Genomic DNA, 15829 nt, shown 5'->3' with positions numbered 1-15829 from the left:
TGCCATTTTTAAAAATTTTTTTTCAAAATCTCCAAAACTTGTATTTTTAGAAGGACCTTCTCAACTTGCAATTGACTGCGAGAGACCTAAATAATAGTAAAACATGAAAATCACCCCATTATGAAAACTACACCCCTCAGCATGAAAAAGCATGATAAAGAAGTTTGTTAACCCTTTAGGTATTTAAACAAATTGTAATATTTTTACAATACATTCATTTTGGATGGAAAATTAAACATTCACAATGGATTAAATGAGAAAAAAACTTCAAAAAGCCAATTTCACTGATACCCCCCCATATGTGGTGATAACATGCTGTATGGGCACACAGCCACGTCTAGAATGATTTGCTTTGTCAAATTGTACAGGCTATAAATATTTTTCTTTTTTTAATGTGGACATATGGGGGCTTATTTTTTTTACTAAATGGGATGCCCTTTTCATTTTGGGGCATCTATAGCTAACTGATGAGATTTAATTAACTCTCTGTTGGTGGACCAAATTAATTTCTTTAATAATACGGAAATACCTTATTTATATGGCTTTTAATTTTTGTCCTAATTTTACTGAATAAAAACTAATTTGGTGAAAATCTTGTAAATCTTAGCATCACCGTCTTTTCAAAGGCATAACGTTTTTGGCTGACAAATCAGGTTAGGGGCTTATTTTTGGAGCGTGTAACATTTTTTTAATAACTTTTTAGAACCTTTTTAAAGGTATTAATAAAAAAATGTAACATTTTTTCAGGTTTTATTTTTCACAGGGTTCGGCATATGGGTCCAATAACAATTCTGTTTTATTATACGATACAACTTTATTGATTTGAATTTTTTTTTGTACAATATACAGATTGTACAGATTCAGTAATATACAGCTGACATCTGCTGCTTCTGGTGCCAGCTCCGCTCATGAGCTGGTGCCAAAAGCTGGACATAATAGCATGTCCCTGTGCAGGAAGTATCTTCCTGCAAGGACGTTCTATTGCATCCTCGTGCGCGTAGGGTTTAAATTAGGAAGTAGAATTTTCTTAAATGGTCAAGTCAGTCAACTGATTTCAACACAATTGGGCACAGATTTCACTAAACTAAAATTTAGGGTGTGTTCACAGGTGGCGTAAACGTATGTGTTTTGAAACGCATGATAAAAGTTGACAAAAGGGGATTTGACTGACTACATTGCTGTCAATATTGTGTTTACAAAACGCATACAATAACGCATTAAGACGTGCATTAACACATGAGTTTGTTAACACTATGTTGACGGCAATGTAGTCAGTAGAATCTCCTCTTCTCAGTTGTTGTGATGTGTTTCAAAATCCATACGTTTATACCACATGTGATTGAACCCTGAGACAGAAAGGCTACAAAAAACTTGCAGCTGAAAACCACTACAGTAAAGGTCTGGCAGATCATTTATAATAAGGAAACAGCGTCTGGCGATGTCCATGAGTACAAAGACTTCAGGCAATCATTGCCAACAATGGGTTTTTACAAAGTATTAGAAATTAATTTATTTGCAATTATTTAATGTTTCCAATTACTTTTGAGCCACTTAAATAAAGGGATTGCGTTTACAAAATACTTGAGTCCCTCACATTTTTATACAATCATTTTGATCAACCCACCTGACCTGTGAAAACATTAAATACTTATGCATTCAGATTTGGATGACATTATAGACATATGCACTTGTAATTACACATGTTTCAGAAGTGGGTCATCATATAAAATACTTTTAATCTATTATAGATAGGTGCAAATCTACCAGGAGTCTGGTACACTGGAAAAATGTAGGTTTTGATACTACACACTGTGAAAATAAGCAAGCATAGGAGAAAGAATGAGTCATTGCAAGTGAATTACTAAGTGCGGAACTACTAAGTGCTGGTTTGTCATAAGTATCATAATTATATACTGAACCTTCCCAGAAAATGTAGCATTAAAGTTAAAAAAAAACAATTTGATCACCAGCTAGCTGCCAATTGAAGGATTTGGGTGATACTAGGCTATCCAGATGACATCAGTTATCCTATATTATAACTCATACACTGAGGGCTGTACTCTCACCATGTTGCAGAATCCATTCTGCTTCTTTTCGCATAGAACAAACACTGCAGCCATTAAGAGGTGAACAGCAATTTCTTTATGCTTATTCATAATGAAAAGTGTATTAAAATTAACATAAATCACGCTTTACTACATTAGCTACCAAATGACGACACAAGCAAAACAATATTGTGTAGGGCACTTACATAAAGGGGTAATTCCCACCCGGGCATTCAGATTAATTGAACTCATCTGCCATGTACATGCAGTTCTTCAGTGTATGTGTCATTAAAAATTATTACCTGTCAATTACCATGTCATATGGTCCATTAGAAACCATGGACAGCTGGCCTTGGATACGACCACAGCTGCTGGAGGAATTGTGCAAAGTAACAAATTATTTTCCATATAAAATGTCCGGGAGTTACTGCATGTCCTGCAGCCAAACCTACGACCACAATTTTTAAATTACATTTTTGAGCATTTAAAGCAAAATGTTGTCACTACTATTTTACGGCCTAGCCTCCTATTTTCTACAGAGAATACTCTGCACACTTCGGCTGAGAGCTGAAAGATTGAGTATCCTGAGATGGTAGCCTCTCACATATTCCTTCAAAAGTCAAGATCTGCATGCAACACGTCCAGCAGACCACATTGGGATCAACAGGATCATTTGTTTATAATTTTGTTATCATCACTAATGTGATATAATTTTAGCTCTAACCTTGCTGTTTTGTCTGCAAACCATTTGTGCAAATAGAACAAATGATTATAAATAAGGTTTGGATTTTTTTTCAAACCATTCTTGACTTTATGATCCCTAGGTATTACTTATTCCAGCAATTTAATAGGAATATACTCTTTCACCTGCTCTGCAAGTATCCCGTCTTGTAGTTGGTTTAAGAAAATTGAAAGGTAATATAGAAACTTTGTATGATGCCAGTGTGAACATATTCTTATCCGTACATAAGGAAGTGGAATATAATTTTTCTCTGAAGTGGTTTTAAGTTGGTGGAGTATATTGTAATGAGTACATTTGCCCAAAGGCATCCTGAAAGTTCTCTTCCACGCCTTAAATCTAAGCTGTGATCAAACATTCTCTAAATTGTAAAATTGTTTCCTCAGGTTGACAGCAGTTTTTATTCACAATTATCGCTTTTTAAAATGAAATAGAAAAAAAGTATCTTCTACCAGGGGGTAGAAAGGATGAGCTGAATGCAACACCGTATTGTTTGTCTTCTCTGGGTAAGAAGTCGATCTGCTGCTGCTGTCACTGTACCTCCAGAGCCTTGTTCATCTGTCTGCGAGTAATGTGAGATGATGCTACCTCTTACTGCTGGATCACTTGCTGTAGACACTTCAACTCTTTTTCTAAAACAAATTGTTTGCAATTTGTACACAGTTATCACTCCTGCCTTTCTGCAGAGATCAGGAATCCAGGTCACATGACCTTTTTCACTTATTATTTTTTCTCATAAATATTGTAGAGATCAGAAATGTCTTTAGTCTGAGATAGTAAAAAATTGTACACAAGTAGTGGCAATTTAAAGTGATATCCATAAATTTGCAAAGATTAAATAAAAAAGTAGCCATTTTGTCTGACTTGGATATATCTGTAGACATCAATAAATATGGCCTAATCAAATATAGTAGAAAATATATACATATACTATATTCCATGTGTCTAAAAACAATTCAATGGGAGGAGAAGAGCTGTGGGTGTTGTCAGTTTTATGCTGTCTGTGCTTCCTTTTCTAACCCTAGTTGCAGGGTCGGCTCCAGGTTTCAGTAGGCCCCTGGGCAACAGCCTCTGTAGGCCACTTTGAAGTGAACTCACATGGCAGCATTACAAATTTAGAAATTAAAACAGTCTCCAATATTTCTTTGTTTATCATACCAAACAGCCCCCATATGGTTATTTTATTTAAGCCCCCCTTACACCCTATGGATTCATTAGCTACAGTCCCCTAACTCCCCCCTGGATTCTTTATGAACAGGCTTATGTGGGCCCCCCAGCAGCTTTGGGTCCCAGCACATGCCTATTGTAGTGCTGGTGCTGGCCCTGCCTAATTGTAAGATGAGGCTCACATCTGTATTGTTGGCTCAGAAGGGCCGTCTGTTGCAGATTCTGTCTTGTAATTTGAACAAAATTGCAAAGTGTGTCCAGCACCTTACTATAGTCACTGTACAGTTCCATTGCTTTTAATGGAGCAGAATACTGGTGATAAGACACTAAATAAATGTTGCCTCTTAAAAAGTGGGAAGACATGCAAATACATTGCTGCCCTAAATCCCATGCATTTGATTTGTTTCCCTGGCATGAGTGAATGCTGCATCCTCAACACACCTGAAGCTGCAACACACCAAAGTGTAGTGAGAAATATGCACAAAAGTCCTAAGAATAGACCATTATTATCAGAAAAATAGAGGGCTAAATTCTACAATGTTAAATGCTTTTGTCTCTCCATTACTTACTATGAACACTGCTGTACATTTTACTGGCTACATGGTAATTCGGGTTACTGCAGCTTCATTGGAATCGAGCAGATGCAAGGTCAGTTAGTTTTCCGAAAATTTACTGGAAAGAATGACTTTCACAGTGTTTATTGTGGACCCCTCTAGCGCTCCTAGTGGTTCCTTACACAAAATTCATTTTTTGATACAGAAAAACTTATGGCTCCTAAGAGGTTAAAGAGGTTTTCCCACGAAACAAGTAACTTGCTGATCGGTGGGGGTCTCAGTGAGAAGACCTCCACAGACCACTAGAACGAAGGGTCTGATGGGGTCACAGGTACCTGTGTTGGTCCCCGCGTCGCTCCATCAGATTAATGGAGCAGACAGCTGTGCATGACAGTTCTGCTCCATTCATCTCTATGGAGCTGATGGAGATTGCCGAGCTCGGCGCATAAGATGTGATAAGATAGTGAATCTGATGAATAGAAAACACCTATATATAGCAATCTTCGCTGGGGGCTTGTATAAAAAATGCTTTCATATAGATGTTTATCATCTATATAGCTTGTATAGCGGCATATAACACAGATTTTTCATGGCTTAATAATGTATATTGGTCTATGACATTCAATAGGCAGTGAAATGTTATATCTCCTGGACCAACATTATTTTTATGTGACACTTGAGAAAGTGTTATGTTAGACTTTCAGTAGCATGTCTGTGGCTCTCTATTAATACTTGCTGCTGCTACAACAGAGGGGTGGTCTAGGAAGGACCAGCTGACTGGCAGAGGAGAAGGAGGAGGATGCTGGACAACAGGTGCTATTAAGACATGCTGTCTGAGGCACCGCTCAGAGCAAAAATGTCGCCCATTACTGTGCAGGGGTTTGCTCCCTTGTGCTGTCTGCATATTCAGCTGATCCTTGACACCAGCCCAGTGTGCCCATAGCGACAAACAGTCATGGCTGTCAGACATGAGCTTGGCAAGACAATCAGGAGGATAGCGCGGCTCTTTTTCTGGTTTCCAAAATCCCTGAGAATCACAAGGGGTAGGAAGCTAAAGCTTCTATGGAAGGCTGCTGGTAAGATGAATTCATCACTCTGTATTTCTAATGCATGCATTATATACTTTCTACACAAAGATGCTCTGTTGCTTTTCTACCGTTTTTTTGCCTGCTCATTGATTTGTCTATAAGGATTTCCTCTTGTGCTTGTATGTCGTGCACTAGAGGCAATGAAAGGGTTAGGCTACTGCTGGTGTGATGTGGGCCTGCAGAACTGTGCATTGCAGAGACATGCACACAATGGAAATGACATTTCTGCATCAGCTCCGTGTCTGCTATAGATAGCATGGATTCATGGATCACAACTGCTGCTGCTAATTTGGATCCTGTCTGCCACATGTAATGCCTCCAAAATAACAGGTGATTGGTTCTTCTTACTGCATTATACTACTGCAATATGGATGACAATGGTGGATTTTCATGATTTATATATCCTCTCATATGCCTCAATCTGCAATAGGACCGATTAGTACTCTGCAGACCTCATTGTGTGTTCCTCAATGTAAGGGCTATTACAGCTTTTATAACCCATCAGAGGTAAAAATGCATTTTTTTTCTGCATGTGTCACTCTAACGAGCTTTTCCTGTAAATGTCTCATTTTTTGTTACCCTGAAACCTTTTTGTTACCAATATCTTAGAATTCTTTCTTTTGCATTTGGCAAATTGCCATATTTGAAGGGTCTGCAGCCAGTGTAAAAATGTAAGAAGTGAAAAATGTTGGTAGTCTTTGGGTGTCGAACCTTGTGTGTTATCATATTCCTTCAGCATGGCAAAGTATGGCACATTGGTTAAACTACACCTTGAAAGTGAGGTGTTGTGTGAATTTGGTGTAACCAAAAAGCTTATATTAATATTAGTATTGACTAGTTTGCTCTTTATATATAGTACATGAGATCATCGTTGATTTGCATTTTCTGGCATGATGTTTTACAAAAAAGTATAGATAATACGTTTTAGAAAGTGCCGTCAATATCCAAAATGGAAAACATTGGGAGTAGAGTTGGAAGATGCAAAAAAATTCCTGGAACAGCATTCCTGGTGAGTGGAGGGTTTATTGAAACTATACCAGTTTTTTTTACATTTTAGATTATCTTCAAGCTGCTAGAGCATAGTCCCTTAGTTGGAACCTCTATAAGTAGAGCTTGACCAAAGAGAAAAAGACTTCTCTTTTGAGAACCATCACATCCATACCTGTCAGCATCTTGCAGTTCTTTACAGCATCGAGTATATACAACATATATACACACACATCCAGTATATACTACATACACACAGATATACAGCATATTGGGTATATACCTTATATACTCGAGTATAAGCCTAGTTTTTCAGCACAAAAAAATGTGCTGAAAACCCAAACTCGGCTTATACTCGAGTAAAAAATATATAGGTTTTACCAGGTTTTTGTGGTAAAATTAGGGGCCTCGGCTTATACTTGGGTCGGCTTATACTCGAGTATATACGGTATATAATTCCAGTATATAAAGCATACAAATATGAAGAAGTAATGTCAATGTGTCAGTTTTGTTGACACCAAAACATCTGTTGCATCATCACGCAACAAGGAGCTTTAAAGGTTTAGCATCACTAGTACTACCTCCCCTCCCCACCATCATATCATGTGCTGTGATTTCATTACCCACTTTGGTGCCCTTAATTTGACACATTGGGGCAGATTTATCAAGCTGTCTGAAAGTCAGAATATTTCTAGTTGCCCATGGCAACCAATCACAGCTCAGCTTTCATTTTACCAGTGCTCATGAATATTTTAAAGGGGAGCTGTGATTGGTTGCCATGGACAACTAGAAATATTCTGATTTTCAGACACTTGATAAATCTGCCCCATTATGCAAAGTCTATTTCATTAATGATTATGTTGTCCCATTTTGTTGAATTCCCTTCCATATTTTATAGAGCATGGATGACAAACGCAAGACCCACTGTGTTATCACTTATTTTAACTTTTGAGGAGATAATTTTCTCCATGGGGCAATAGTATACAGCCTGCCAGCCCCCAGTAGTATGCAGCCAGCCCATCCAGCACTTAAAAAAATAAACTTGTATACTCACCCTCCGGCGGCCCCAATGCTCAGTGCGGCTCCCCGATGTCGGCGTGGCTTTTCTTCTGTCTTCCCCGCGGCTCCTCTTCATTCTTCGGTCTTCTGTAACAGCCGGCAGAGACGCGGCCATGCACTCTCCTAGCTGCGTACTATGTACATACTATGATGCGGCTGCTGATGGCGTCATAGTATGCCGGAAGATAACATGGCCGCATCTCTGCCAGCTGTTGCAGAATGCCGAAGAAAGAAGATGAGCCGCGGGGAAGACAGAAGAGGAGCCACGCCGACATCGGGGAGCCACACTGAGCATCGGGGCCGCCGGAGGGTGAGTATATAAGTTTATTTTTTTTATTGACTCGTGTATAAGCCAAAGTAAAGTTTTTTCAGCACATGTTTTGTGCTGAAAAACTCGGCATATACATGAGTATATACGGTAACTGTTTTCAAAATGTGCAATGATGGAAATATACTGCATATCTAAGCAATTAACAAACTTTATAATACATAACTTTTTACCATATTATACATGACAGTAACTCAAAGGGAACCTGTGGGTGGGATTTGGGACACTAAACCACTAGTCCATAAGGTCTGGTAGGTGGTTTAGTGTCCCAAATCGGCAAAACTTCCCCCTACACGGCTGTATAAAAAAAAAACACTTACCCTCATCCCTAATCCCACGCATCACATGCGTTGCGGCTAGTGAAGCTCCAATAGTGCACCTGGACAGGGCTGGTTCCAGGCTTCAGTAGACCCTTGGGTGACAGAGCGCCAGCAGGCCCTTTTGGAGTAATCTCACGTAGCATCATGGATTCATTTATATGCAGTCCACCTCACCCCCATAGATTCATTATCTATAGCCCAGGCCCCCCATGGATTATATGCAGCCCCCTCTTTCTACCATGGATTATATGCAGCACCTTCTCACCCCCCATGGGGGGAAGAGGCGCCAGTTCAGGATTTGCTCGTGTGAGTCCTCACTGTTTTTTCATTTCCATTTTTCACTCCCCACCTTCAAAAATCTATAACTTTTTTATTTTTACACATAAAGAGCTGTGTGATGGCTTTTTTTCTGCGTAACATATTGCACTTCATAGTGATGGTATTGAATATTCCATGCCATGTACTGGGAAGTGGGAAAAAAAATCCAAATGCAGTGAAAAAGGTGAAAAAACACATTCGCGCCATTTTCTTGTAGGATTGGATATTACGTCTTTCACTGAGCGCCCCAAATGACATGTCTACTTTATTCTTTGGGTTGGTACGATTACGGGGATACCAAATTTGTATAGGTTTTATAATGTTTTCGTATATTTACAAAAATTAAAACCGCCAGTACAATTTTTTTTTTTTTTTTTGCCATCTTCTGGCTCTAATAACTTTTTTATACTTTGTTGTACGGAGCTGTGGGTGGTGTCATTTTTTGCGACATTTAATAATATTTTCAATGATATCATTTTTAGGACTGTACGACCTTTTGATCACTTTTTTTATATTTTTCAAAATGGCAAAAAAGTGCCATTTTCAACTTTGGGCGCTATTTTCCGTTACGGGGTTAAACACATTGAAAAAACGTTAATATATTTTGATAGATCGGGCATTTTCGGACCCGTCGTTACTGTTTATTTATATTTATGTCAGTTCTAGGGAAAGGGGGTGATTAGAATTTTTATGTTTTTTTATTTTAATTTTTTTTTTAAACTTATTTTTATTTTTACTATTTTTCAGACTCCCTAGGGTGCTTTAACCCTAGGTTGTCTGATCGATCCTATCATATACTGCCATACCACAGTATGGCAGTATATGGGGATTTTCCTCCTCATTCATTACAATGTGCTATCAGCACATTGTAATGAAGGGGTTAAAACGAAATAGCCTCGGGTCTTCGGAAGACCCCAGGCTACCATGGAGACCGATCGCCGCTCCCCGATGACATCACGGGGAGCGACGATCCTAGGCAAAATGGCGGCGCCCATGCACCGCCACCTTCTTGAGGCTGCCGGCAGCTTTGCGTGTGTTACCGGTAAGTCTTTGCTGCAATATGCAGCAAAGACTTACCGGCTATGGAGAGGGCTCAGCCCGTGAGCCCTCTCCATGCAGCGGGAACCAGTTAAACCTCTAAACTACCAGCTCTCTCAGGTAGAGAATGAAATATCCTTTCTAGAATTTCCTCTTTCACGAGAAACGGTTTCATAAAAAAAAATATAAACCCTTTTAAAGTCATATACTGTACAAATGAGCATTAAAGAATTAGAGAGCCTTAGAGAAGTCACTATTAGATGATGGGACTTTATAATATGTAGAACCATGGTTCTTAACACAAATCAGACTCCTTTCTTAATTTTGTGAGTTATAAGAAAGTTTGCACATTTTGTACATATTTGTCTGTTGGTACCTGTAGACGTTATACAGTCATGGCCAAAAGGTTTGAGAATGATACAAATGTTATTTTTTACAAAGTTTACGGCATCAGGTTTTATAATGGCAAATTTACATATACTACAGAATGTTATAAAGAGTGATCATCTTAACAGCAATTAATTGCAAAGTCAATATTTGCCTAGAAAATGAACTTTTTCCCCCAAAACATATTTCATCTTCATTGCAGGCCTTAAAAGGAGCAGCTAACATTGTTTCAGTGATTGCTCCAGTAACACAGGTGTGGGTGTTGATGAGGACAGGGCTGGAGATCAATCTGTCATGATTAAGTAACAATCCCACCACTGGACACTTTAAAAGGAGGCTGGTGCTTGACATCATTGTTTCTCTTCTTTTAACCATGGTTATCTCTAACGAAACATGGGCAGTCATCATTGCACTGCACAAAACTGGCCTAACTGGGAAGAGTATCGCAGCTAGAAAGATTGCACCTCAGCCAACAATCTATCGCATCATCAAGGAATTCAAGCAGAGAGGTTCCATTGTTGCCAAAAAAGGCTCCAGGGCGCCCAAGAAGGACCAGCAAGCGCCAAGACCGTCTCTTAAAAGTGTTTCAGCTTCGAGATCGGCCTACCAGCAGTGCAGAACTTGCTCAGGAATGGCAGCAGGCAGGTGTGAGTGCATCTGCACGCACTGTGAGGCGGAGACTCTTGGAGTAAGGCTTGGTGTCAAGGAGGGCAGCAAAGAAGCCACTCCTCTCCAGAAAAAACATCAGGGACAGACTGATATTCTGCCAAATGTACAGGGAGTGGACTGCTGAGGACTGGGGTAAAGTCATTTTCTCTGATGAATCCCCTTTCCGATTGTTTGGAAAATCTGGAAAACAGCTTGTTCGGAGAAGACAAGGTGAGCGATACCACCAGTCTTGTCTCATGCCAACTGTAAAGCTTCCTGCAACCATTCATGTGTGGGGTTGCTTCTCAGCCAAGGGAATCAGCTCTCTCACAGTCTTGCCTAAAAATACATCCATGAATAAAGAATGGTACCAGAATCTCCTCCAAGAGCAACTTCTCCCAACCGTCCAAGAGCAGTTTGGTGATCAACAATGCCTTTTCCAGCATGATGGAGCACCTAGCCATAAAGCAAAGGTGATAACTAAATGGCTCAGGGAACAAAACATAGAGATTTTGGGTCCGTGGCCTGGAAACTCCCCAGATCTTAATCCCATTGAGAACTTGTGGTCAATCATCAAGAGACGGGTGGACAAACAAAAACCACAAATTGTGACAAAATGCAAGCATTGATTGTGCAAGAATGGACGGCTATCAGTCAGATTTGGTCCAGAAGTTGATTGAGAGCTGCCAGGGAGAATTGCAGAGGTCCTGAAGAAGAAGGGTCAACACTGCAAATATTGACTTGCATTAACTCATTCTGTCAATAAAAGCTTTTGTTATTGTATTTCTGTATGTGATAAACACATCTAACAAACACACATAAAAACCAGAGGGCAACAGATCATGTGAAAATATAATATTTGTGTCATTCCCAAAACTTATGGCCATGACTGTACACACTGGGGCACATTTACTTACCCGGTCCCGTCGCGATTCACGCTGTGCCTTGTCCGATAAACATGGACTCCGGCGTGATTCACTAAGATCGCGCTCCCTATTTCCTTCATGTGTCGCTTCCCCGCTCAGGCCCGCCAGAGTTCACCTTCTTCTTCCTGGTGCATGTAAGTGCATTATCATGCGACACAATTTAAATGTTAAATCCTGCGCTCAGTCCGAAACCATCAGGTCGTCCGACGATTCGCCCCCCGATTTATGTCGCATGAAAGCCGGCGTGATTGCACCAAAATCTGATAGCATGTGCCACAATACCATTTTAAAAGTGCCGCTAATCGGTAATCGTCAGAATAGCCGATGTTTGTGCGGACCCTTAGTAAATGAGCCCCACTGTCTTGATAATACAATATAATCTAAGTAGTGTGGGATAACAATGGAAAGGAATCTGAATTAACTGAACAAAACTAGTAAAAAGGGAGGCAAGAAATATTTCTAGGAGAAGGCTTTATATATGACAGTTTTATAGAGGTAATTTAGTTCTTAAGGAGTTGCTGAGTAATGTAAATTCAAGAATAGACACAGCCCTCAGATTATTTCAAAAGTTGTGAACTGAACATCTAGTTGTCTGGTTCCTTGATCTACCTGCACTATGCTATGCAAATCTTGCCTAGACCTGCATAATATCGACTAGCCTTGATAGTTCTTCCTGTGATCTCTTTTCTGTAAATCTCTTTTTTTTAATGCTCTAATATTTACTGTAATGCTGTTTTGACACTCCTCACCATAATGGAGATTGTCATTAAGTAAGTTCATCTGTGAAGTTTTTTTCCACCTTTAATCACACAGTGGCACAGTTTCTGCTGGCATAAAAATAGCATGGCTTCATATCTCCTAAGCTGCTTTTCCCTTTTTACTATGTCAGCACAGTGCTAATCCATAGTTTTTTGATCCGCATTGGGACATATTGGGGGAGATTTACTTACCTGGCCCCGGAGTTTACCGAAAGTGCATTGTCAGACGATAATGCACTGTGCCGCGATTCACTAAGATCGTGCGCCCGATATTCTGCATGTGTCGTTCCCCCGCTCAGGTCCGACAGAGTTCACCATCTTCTTCCAGGTACATGTAAGTGCATTGTCTTGCGACACAATTTGAAAGTTAAATCCTGTGACAAAATCTGATTGCGTGCAACACAATCCCAGTGCAAACCCCTGTTAAATATCTAACAAAGCTGTGCAAAACCCAAAAACATTGGAAAGTCTGACAAAAGTGTGGCCGCAGACCCTTAGTAAATAAGCCCCATTGTGACTAATACACTTAACAGTTAAGTTGTCATATAAAGTTACAATAGAAATCAGCCTGTGTATATGACAGAAGCCCTGGCTGCTTCTCAACTCGCAGCCATAGGGCGAATTCACGTGAACGTATGCAGGCATACAACCGGTGCATTGGATAGAGATACTAGGCGTACAACCATGCACATGGGGAAAGATATCTTTTCCACGTGTACGGAGCAATACGGTGCCACATGTGTGCAGAACCGTATCACTCCCTTTGGCCAATGCCGTCTAAAGGGGACGTATGTATGACTGTCTATTAACTGTCTTATTTCATGAAAAACGAATGTAAGTAAAGTTTGTAAAGATGAAAACTTTACTTTCCTCCTGCCATTATTATAGACAGCTGTCTGAGGTCTACTTTCTATAAGCCATATTAGTTCTCAAAGGGGTAATATCTTTGTCACTTGGCAACTTTATATGAATATATTACCATTCTCTATGATATTCCGTGATGTTAAAGGAAATCTTCCATCAAAATCACTCTTGATAAACCAGGGGCCCTTACTCGTAGATCCAGGCACTGTGGCTGTGGTAATTTACTTAAATTTGTGATTCATGGCTTCTCTCCTTCTAAAATCAACTTTTAACATTAAAGGGGTATTCCAGGAATCAGCATAATTCATATACAAGTGGGCACTCAAAATATAAGCTAATGTGTAATTAGTTGTTATTTAAAATTTTGCTCCCCTTAGCAGAAAATGCTGGTGACATAGACTGTAATGGAGAATTAAAATGCTACTGGCCCTTTAATCAGTCCGTTAATTTCCTCCGCGCGGTCCGTCGCAGAAAAGAAGATGGCTGCTGATCACATGTCCACATCACATGTCCTGTACCTGCCTGGGCAGGTCATGTGATCACCACTACGCTTGGCTGTAGTCGGTTGGTTGCAGTGCATCCAGTATAGTCAGTGTTGTGGTAATGGCAGTTACAGATCATTACTATGGTAACAGAGCAAGAAAACCTGTTACATCATCACTGTTAGCAGAGCACAAGTGGTAGGAGGAGTTACTGAGAACTAAAGGATCATGGAACTTGTAGTTTCCAGTGGCGGCCATCTTAGTGATAACTCCACCTACTTTAGAGAGGCCATAAATTTTGTAAATCATAAAATCATATTATTTTAGCTCAGTTTTGTGACTAATGACATTGAGTATTGTTGTATTCATTTATTTATATCATCAAGGGTTTTTGTGTCAGACGTTCATATTCCCGGAATACCCCTTTAAGCTAATTATCGTAAAGGGCTCTACGCTGTTTTATCAGAGCTGCTCCTTGCTCTGGTTTCCCAGGCTGTTACATTGTCTCAGCCTCCCCCTGCTCCTTATGTGCTTCCTCCCTCCCTCCACCTGCTGTAATCTCACTTTAGGAGATGCAGTTTCAGTACACTGTGGGAGGGGAGGGAGTGCTCCATGCACAGTGTAACAGCATGGGAAACATGTGAAGCTACAGCACAGTAGGGCTCTCATAATAGCCCCAGAGCCCTTCATTAGCACAATTTTAACGAGTTAATTTTAAAAGTTGAATTTAGAAATGGCCAAGGATAACAAATATAAGAAGATTTCCCCCAGTCACAGTGCATGGATCTATGAGTAAGTCCCCCTGGTTTATCATGCTTGAAGTACCCATACTTGCTCTTGTGTGGTGAATTTTGGGTATACTACTAGAAGTATGGAATTTTATGGCTATGGTTTCCTTTCATGATAGCAACCACAAAGGAGTCAATTATACCATGGATAACACCAGCATCTGCAGTCCTCATTGACTTCAAATAAGATCTATTTCCATGATGTTCTACAAATGTCCTTTTTATGGTAGCACTACCTCTGCATGCAGTACAATTACAGTTTTCTATTAAATTTGCTGGCTTTTGTGAATCTGCCAATATAAATATGAGCAGTCTTACATAATCATCCTTCTAGTAAAGTGGAGTTGTTGGTTCCTCACATTATACATATTGTTTAATCTTAAGCAGACACATAAAACAACTATATCATGCTTGTCTAAACAAAGACTACAATGAGGCAATTGTCGGTGAAGATTATTACTGGTGTAAAGTACAGATGAATTGGGCTTTTCCTGGAATTGAGGAAGAGGTCCTCATGTATCTAAGACATTACAGTAGTTTCACAAAGCAGACAATAAGATTCCAATTCTCTTTAAGATTTGTTGGAAAATGTTAAAAGTCCAGCCATCATTGATACAGTGCTAGGGGAGTGGAGCATTATGCTCTAAACCAGTTTTATCCTTGTTGTTTATCCAAAGGAAAACGATTCTCTGTACCTGTTACCCACTGGTTAGATGGGTAAAAATTGAGAGTCCTCACGGTCTGAAGCAACACAAACCATATGTTTTTTGTGTAGTGCAAGACATATGTATTTTAGCCCCCTTAACACCAAACATGACTTATTCAAAAAGCTTAGTGACAGGAGTTTGCCCATGAAAGAATATCCCCAAATTGTAATCCCCTAGTGATGTTTACACAATAAAAATTGTGTGGGCCGTCGGACGATCCAACGAATTCGGACAAATCCCAGGATTTAACATTTAAATTTGTGCCGCAAGCCAAGCACTTACATGCACTGGGAAGAAGAAGGTGAACTCTGTCGGACCTGAGCAGGGAAGCGACACATGCAGGATATCGGGGGCAGGATCTTGAATTGCGGCAGATGTGCATTCTGGTGGAAACTCTGGATCGGAGATCGCACAGGACCGGGTAAGTAAATGTGCCCCATTGGGGCAGATTTACTTACCCGTTCCTGCGCGATCCCCGAGGTGCATTCCCCAACTCAAATGCACAGCTGCACGTGCGCCCGATATCCTGCATCTGTTGCTTTTTATTTTACTTTGGTGTACGGACCTGTGTAAGGTGTCATTGTTTTGCCGAATGCTATGAAGTTTTAATTTATATCCATATGGGC

General features: G+C 39.9%; 1 protein-coding gene across 3 annotated transcripts in view; it reads left to right on the top strand.

Moving 5' to 3' along the window:
- Nucleotides 1-15829, top strand: part of RASSF3 (Ras association domain family member 3) — a 114786-nt gene that overhangs the window by 18715 nt on the left and 80242 nt on the right. The window contains exon 1 of one of the 3 annotated variants that reach the window (XM_072146639.1): nucleotides 5292-5581. The exons of the other annotated variants lie outside the window; for them this stretch is intronic. Within the exon in view, the coding sequence (XP_072002740.1) occupies nucleotides 5461-5581 (121 nt within the window). The 5' untranslated portion in view covers nucleotides 5292-5460. Of the gene's footprint in view, nucleotides 1-5291; nucleotides 5582-15829 lie in introns of those variants that run through there. 3 annotated transcript variants of the gene reach the window in all.

The sequence above is a fragment of the Engystomops pustulosus genome, chromosome 4 (genome assembly GCF_040894005.1).
Source record: "Engystomops pustulosus chromosome 4, aEngPut4.maternal, whole genome shotgun sequence".
Lineage (NCBI taxonomy): Eukaryota > Metazoa > Chordata > Amphibia > Anura > Leptodactylidae > Engystomops > Engystomops pustulosus.
Note: the sequence above shows the minus strand (reverse complement) of the source record. Positions and strands in the feature narration are given on the sequence as shown.